Raw genomic sequence first — 8,006 nt, 5'->3', positions numbered from 1 at the left:
TATATATATATATATATACTACACACACACACACATATTTGTAATTACAAACAGTTATGTATTATGTAACAAAACATATGGAAACACACAAGGGTAAACCAATTATGTTAAAATTTAAATCTTACATTTAAAAAGGCTAACTATGGCCTTCTGTCCAGAAAAAATAATGTGCACTACAATCACTATATTACTTTGATCTAGTTTATATTCTGTGGGAGGGATTTTAAACATAAAATTTAAACTGTTGATGGAAATAAGTCAGTATATAATGGAATATGAAATACAGGTATTGTTAACTCTTTCAAAAAGGTATTTTCTTAGAGGCTAGTAAAGATACAAATTAACCATATTCAAAGAAAAATTTACCCTCTAGTAATATCAATCATCTGTATAAATGTTTGTTCATTAAAGACAACATAATTGTTATAAATACAAAAGTAATACTTTTAAACTGCTTTTTTTAGTTAAACTGTCAAATAAAAAATATAGATTCTTTATTAAGTCTTACAAAGCTATTTTAGTATATAAAGATGTAAAGTCATATGTAAGAACAGAAACATTCAATTCAAGAACACTTTATAACTGGCATTTTGTTTTCAATAACCAGAAAACAATAATCAGAGTAATGTTGTGTTGTGTTCAATAACCCAAAAAACAATAATCAGAGTAATGTTGTGTTGTGTTCAATAACCCAAAAACAATGATCAGACTTATTTACATTACTTATTGAATTAGTAATAAGCCCAACTTTAATAGAGGTTTTATGTGATTTTATAATCACTTACAAAAGGAGATATATATTCAAGTATGTGGAATCATCAATTATATTTCACTTTTTATAGATTTCTATAGATTAGTAGCAATAATATTTTTATTCAAAATACTTTTTGTAAATATGTTAATGTATTAATTTCATTAATTATAATATGTGAATAAAAAGTTTTTACATATAAGTTGGAGTAGTAAATTGTTTTTGAATTTTGCTAACTTTACTTTTTTAATCTTTGAAGGAAATAAATTGTCAGTTAAAAGAAATATTTAGCTAAAATTATTTTAATATGCAGGATTTCTTTGTTCAGAAGTTATACATATTGGACTGGACAGTAAGCAGAACTCTGAAACTGTCTTCAGAGATGGGTTGATTTGTGTTAATTTTTCATAATGTGAATAGACTGCAGAGATATAGGTATCAGAAAAAAATTTCTGGTTTTAAATGAGATCCCTTTATGTCCATGGATTCTAACATTCAAATGATGTATTGTTTTGCATATTATAACCCAGGCTGGCAGTTATTTAAGTCATGTATTTTGTATGACTGCACGTACTGTCAACTGCTGTGGTTTCGTAAGGATGAGCCTTGTATGAATTGGGGTTGGGGAATTATGTAACAGCTATGCATTATGGAAGTTATCCACTTGTGTAACTTGGAACTTAAGTTCTGATTGCTCAGTTACAAAGTACTGGCCTCAAAAACACTGAGAACCAAGAATCCTGGGTTCATGTACTGGTCAGTGCACTTTCATAACACCCTGTTTTGTAACTTCTGACAAAACAGCACTAACGGGTATGTATGTTATAATCACCAATGACAAAAGTTAACATTTTTCTAAATTGAAAATGTATTTCCAATAGATACCTCCACTCACAAAAAAATTTTCTTGACTTTTACTGCTCTCTATAAGCAAGCCCGTAGCCTGGTCTGTAAGTGGGGGGTTTATTTTGGTCCAAAATGGAACTGGTTTCATGTGTAACTTTAGTGCCCAGAGATGAAAAAAATTTTTAAATGTAATGGTTCCTTTATTGATACTGCAAATAAACATTTCTAGTAAATTTCCTCTGATAAGTATGAAAATGCTATTTCTGCATGTATGCACAATGTTACAAAAGCAATTATATAATGAGAGGTCATATTCAAACTATGGGCTTGCTATAGCACAAATTTTTGCTCACTACTAGCCTTGATACTCTACCTACCCATGAGACATCTCCATGCTATCATGCAAATACTGATGCAACAACCCTCCACCATATAGAAGTGTGACACCCGCTCATCCATGCAGCCCTTATTCACTTCAAGATTGGGCAGCAGATACAGAACCTACACCAGAAGGGGGAAGGTTGAGTGGGAAATGTGAGAGGAGGTAATAATCTATCAGAAATACATTTTCAGTTTAGAAAAATGTTAACTGCTGATACAATATCTTATGTACACATCCAACCAAACCATCACCATATCCACTGGGAACTGACATTCATGGGACAGCAAAGTGGGGGTGCATCTACAATCTATCACCAGGTGGCATTAGGAATGTACCATCCATTCTCCATAACAATGGAGAGCCCCAACTGAACAGAGGAGGCAATCAGGATAGGAATGGTTATAAAAGTGTGATAAAGAAGGGTGTAAAGGTAGAAATACCCTCCTGAGCAAGCAAAGATTTAGGCAGAAAAGACAATCTGGAAAAAGTACCACATCAAAAATTTGAACAGTCATTTGGTCATCCACAGTCTTTGGAGGAATGATTAACATAATGAAAAAAAGGACACCATGCACTGCAAAAAGCCAGCCTGACAGGCCGTGAACCAGACAAAAGCCATACTTGAAGATGGAAAGTGGGAATGGACTGATGGCACATGCCAGACCGAGGCAGATATAGGAGGGTGGGGGAAAAGGTGGTAACCCCAGTAGTCAGTGCAGAAGTGGAAACCACAATGAAGCTAATTAAAGTGTAGCCACCTACAGAATCTGATTCAGAGTGGTCTGAATGATGAAAAGTATATGGAGAAGCAAACAAATGGGAGGGTAGGCATATGGGTATAGACCATTCCAAACTAAAGCTCCAGCCACAGGATGCAGAACAGAAGATCAAAACCAGGGTAAAAAATAATTGAGATGATTTGCAAAGGCAATCAGATCTGGACCACCCCAATGGGAACAGCATCCACAAAAAAAAACATGGATACAGTGGCCACTCTGAAGGGAGGATTCTGTCAGGACTTGATAAAAAATTTGTGATGACATTCAGGGCACCTGAAATATGGCAAGCCAACACAAGAATGCAATGGCTGTGGCCCAATATAGGAGGATCAGAGGCCAAAAACACAGGTCTCTTGACCAAGTGCCTGTTGCATGAAGATGTACGAGATGAAGCTAAGTTGTCAGAAAGCACCATCATTGACTGACATTAAAGCCGACAGACTGCAAGGAGCTCCCAGGGATTGAAAAGGACAGAGGACTCAGAGAGTCCACTGCCCTGAAACCTCCCAAGTAACCAGATAAGCATCTCAACTGGGAAGCATGTGTAAAAGGTGACCTTCCAATCAAGGAGAAGGAAAAGTGTCAGGTTTCTATAGGCCTGCAGTTCTTTACAGTAGGTATCTGTGACTTGTTGGTAATAAATTTCAACAATAAATAGACAGCACTCAATCCACTTGTTTTAAAATATTATATTCAAAACAAATCAAACATATGTACAAAAATTTGTTACACTATTGGTTATCACATTTGTAACCAGGGCTTTAAGTAATTATTTTTTCGTTAATAGTCCACACAGGTTGGTTCAGTTACTTTATAACTCAATTGACAAGAATTATTATTCTATGCTCTGTTATCACAATACAATCAGTGATAAATTCAATAATGTTACCAAGTGGGTTACCACAGTTGTATTCTGAGCTTTAAATAATTCTCTCTTATGTCAAAAGTCCACACAGTCTGGTTCTGCTACTTTAGAACCCAACTGACAAAATGAATTATTCTTCTCTACAACATATTGTATATATATATATATTGTATTACAATATAATCTGTGATTACTACACTTTAAAAGTCACTACTATACACTCTTTATGACCAAACTTGGCTATATCTCTCTCACTAACTTACTTCCACTAACTTGGTTCACTATATACATATTGCCTGACTGAGGCCTAAAACCTTATACAAACTACAAGACATTATGATGTAACAATATTCACTTAAGGCAACAAGAAAAATTCAGAAGGTTCAACTAACTTGACATCAATTCACAGCAGTTGAACTACACAACACATCACTTGCAAACAGTTATGTAAGCAAACATGCAATAAATTATCGTTTCTACAAATACTAAGTTTAGCATTTGTGCTTTATAACTATCTTGGCCATAACTATCATATTAAATTTAAACAAAAAAGTTGTGTATATCTAACAAATAGGAACACATATAGGAGTATTGTCCGGATCTAACCACCAGGTGAAGTCGGTTGATAAGGAAGGAGCAAGGAGGAGAGGGATGTCCAAGGGATCCTAAATGAAGCTTCTCTGGACCCACAAAACCCACTGAAGGGGACACATGTTGGAATGACTAAAAGGGAGGAGTACTTCCAGAGAAACCCATGTCCCCAAAGGAGTAAGAACCTCTCACTCCCTGGGAGAAAGATGGGAGGAAAGCTGTGAACTAGAAGCTCCATAGCCTCCAACCAAAGGAGAGAAATTTGTAACCATCTGAGAAGGGAATTAAACAAAACTCCAAGATGAACTAGGTATTGTGTGGGAATGAGGAAAAACGTCTCCACCAACACCATCCAATCCAAGCTACTACTCTTAGGAGAAACTGAACATGAAAGGCAAAGCTGGTCCGTGAGGAAGCCTGAAGAAGCCAGTCATCCAAGTAAGGTATAAAATAAGGGCCCTGATATGAAAAATATGTGTAAATGCCCTGACCAAAAAATGTAGGGAGCCAAGGCAAGTTGGAACAGAAGAGCCAGATTGAAACACTCACCCCAATGGACAAAACAAAGTTAATGTCAGGATGCAGGGTAGATGTGAATGTGTAGGTATGTATCCAATTCACTGACCATCACCACCCACAAACCAAGAGGGAAAACGCAATGAATGGCTAAGTGCGACTCCATGGTGAAATGTGGGAGGACTAAGAATTGGTTGAGAGCTAACAGGTCAATGATAGAGCACCAGTACCCATTTTTAAAATCAGACTGGCTGGTTTCCTCGTAATATCAGTGAAATACTTGTTCAAATTATTTTGGTTTGTTTCTTTGTTTCAGAGAAAAATCACATCAGACCACCCACAGTGTCCACCATGTGGAATCTACCTCCAGATTTCAGCACTGTAAATCCATAAACTTACCACTGTCACAATGAGTGACTTTAAAAAGGAAATAGGGCCAGGGCTCTAGATGGTGACCTATTTCCTCTGGATAGAATGTCAGTCCATCACAGTTCAACCCTGTCCTAAGAGCTGGTACCCAACATATATCTGGATAGACTGGAACAAGAGGGGTAAAATGTCTTACTCAAGGACACAACAGTATAATGGGCCAGTCTTGAACTCATAGCCATCTGATTACAAATCAAAAGCACAAATCTACTGAGCCACATTGCTCATTGTAGGCAGGGAAAAGGAAACAAATCCCCCATAAAAGAACAAATGACTTCAAACACTAAAGTCTAAGTATGAAAAGTCAGAATGATGACATGCTAAAGCATGGTTGTACAAAGTACATGGGGGGTCAAGGCATACTGACACACAAACTCAACTGGTTCCCAGAATGAATCGCATGAACCCTAATATCTGGAGTATAATCATTGGAAACTGTAAATAAGGATAAAACATTACATACCTGATGGATTAAGTAAACAAATGGGAAAGAAGGCCTGGATACCTCCAAAACAATATGCAACTATGAGATATAGGCACGACAAGGAAACAGACTATCCAAATCCACATCGTCATGTGCAGGAAAAACCAAACATGACGTGAGAGGAGAATCATCAGGTGCTCAGCAGCCCGCATAAAAGTAGCCAACTCCCTATGGACAAGAGCTGTTATTTCCTGATCAGATAAAGCTTCCTCAGACACCATTGAAGTAGCAAGCAAAGCAGCTGTAGTAGCTACAGCAAATGTGGTAGATGTAATATGGAATTGTGCCTGTATCATGAGTGGAGTTGACTGGGGAAAAAGAGAATTGTATTTCTAAAAAGAATTCACAGAATCAGAAAAATTCAAAACATTATAAATAATAAAAATTATGCAGCTGAAAATATAAACTGTGAACTGAGCAAATAAGCAAAAAAAATTGGATGCAAAACAGACTGAACAGACTGCCAATCGAGATGTGCTTATGTCTGTTTCAGAGAGTATTTTGCTGTCTAGCCCATCAATATAAAATAACTTGTAAAGTAATATAACATTTTGAAGTGACTTTTGGATCTCCCTCTCTCTTGAAATTTAAATTTGTGAAACTTATGTGTGTGCAGGGGTTTGTCATTTAGAATTTTTTTCTTAAGAAAAAGTATTTTATTTGATGACTGTTGTATGCATTCTAGTGCTGAAGGCCCACGATGTCAGCACATATTCTAAGAGTATCTAGCTTTTTCATACCAAAACTATTAACTATAAATAAAACCACCAAATTTCCAAAAATACGTAGGGGGGATTGAGTTAGAGGGACCTCCCCCCCCCCCAATTAGATGGTTAAAAACACCTAATGTGCGTATATATTGCAATCAAAGATTCATTATTTGTAACTTGTATATTTCTAATTTCAGTAGATAAGGTAATAACAGTATTTTTCCTTTTATTGGCAAATTCTCCAGGTATCAATTATCAAGCACACATAAAAGTGAAAGAAAAAATGGAAAACAATAAAAAATACTCTTATTTTTAGGTGAAACCAATAACAGAAGACATATTAAAATTCTTTATAAGACATATGCATATATTAAAAAACAGTTACTTGTTTCTGATAAAATTCAACATTTTCTTTAAAGTATACGTATAACAAGGCATTAACATAGCTACAATACCTTGCAATATGTTGAGGAATCAGGATCAATATCAACTGTAGCAAGATAGTCTGGTTTACCTGACCTATAAGAATCAGGTTGAATACAAACGACATAAAGTATTTTTTCCCTAGGTCCCTCCATAGCTTCCAGTGGACTCTTGTAGCCAGGACCTTTTCCACACCCTGCTGGTGAATAAAATCATAATCATTAGCACAGTGGCTATATAATCTTGTAATATTTAACCATATTCATATATGTAACAGGTCAGAAAAATAATTAACTTTGCAATTTAGTTTTAAAAAGATTAGATACATAAAATGAAATATCAGTAACAAATATTAATACCTAGACAAAAAAAACATTGAAAAAATTAAATTTGTGAGCTTCTAGCAAATTAAATCTTAATAGCAAAAATTCAAAAATGGTAAAAAGCAACAACATATTAATCTCTCTCTCTCTCTTTTCTCTTTTTAAAAAGGAGGAAAAATGTACTTATCATACAACACAAACTTCGAAAAACAAGTAGATTATGTTAAGATACTGACTACCAATGTAATGTGGCTTATAAAAAAATTTTCTGGTTAATTCATGATTCTGCACTTTAATTTGATAAAGCTAAAGTTTTAAGTTGTAGATAAATGTATTCTTTTCAATAAAGAATTACACCTATTGAAGTAATCCTCAATGACTGCACTTATTTGTTTATCCCCTATAATATGTGATCCCCTAACAGCAAACACAATTCCCTACTATTTTGAAGAAATATAAATTAGTCACAAACTGATATAAATATTCTGATACACTGATATCTGAAAAACTGTTCTGAGTAACTACAGGTCAGGAGGTTATGGAAATGTTATTCGGAGTATAAATTGAGTGAAGAGATAAAACAAGAAAACAAAAGTGAAGAAATAAAACAATCATTATTCACAAAATGTCTTGTGTTTTTACCATCTGGCCTGGTAAACAGTGGCAGCTCCAACAGCAAAATAAACAAGAGAGATTACAGCAGATGTTGGAGGAAAAAGAAAAAAAACAAGAAGAGAAATTACAGCAGTTGTTGGAGGAAAAAGAAAAGAAACAAGAAGAGAGAATACAGCAGTGGTTGGAGGAGAAAGAAAATGAACAAGAAGAGAGAATACAGCAGTGGGTGGAGGAGAAAGAAAATTAAGAAGAAGAGGGAATACAGCAGTGGTTGGAGGATAAAGAAAATTAA

At 35.1% G+C, this 8,006-nt stretch overlaps 1 protein-coding gene across 1 annotated transcript in view; it reads right to left on the bottom strand.

Annotated features, from left to right (window-relative positions):
• The window catches only part of LOC106462760 (selenium-binding protein 1-B-like), a 99,223-nt gene that overhangs the window by 46,664 nt on the left and 44,553 nt on the right, over positions 1–8,006 (bottom strand). Inside the window, exon 3 of the mRNA XM_022390090.1 lies at positions 6,809–6,975. Coding sequence (XP_022245798.1) covers positions 6,809–6,975 — 167 coding nt within the window. The remainder of the gene's footprint in view (positions 1–6,808; positions 6,976–8,006) is intronic.

The sequence above is a fragment of the Limulus polyphemus genome, unplaced genomic scaffold (genome assembly GCF_000517525.1).
Source record: "Limulus polyphemus unplaced genomic scaffold, Limulus_polyphemus-2.1.2 Scaffold1242, whole genome shotgun sequence".
In the NCBI taxonomy this organism is placed as follows: domain Eukaryota; kingdom Metazoa; phylum Arthropoda; class Merostomata; order Xiphosura; family Limulidae; genus Limulus; species Limulus polyphemus.
This window is presented reverse-complemented; position numbering and strand designations above follow the sequence as displayed.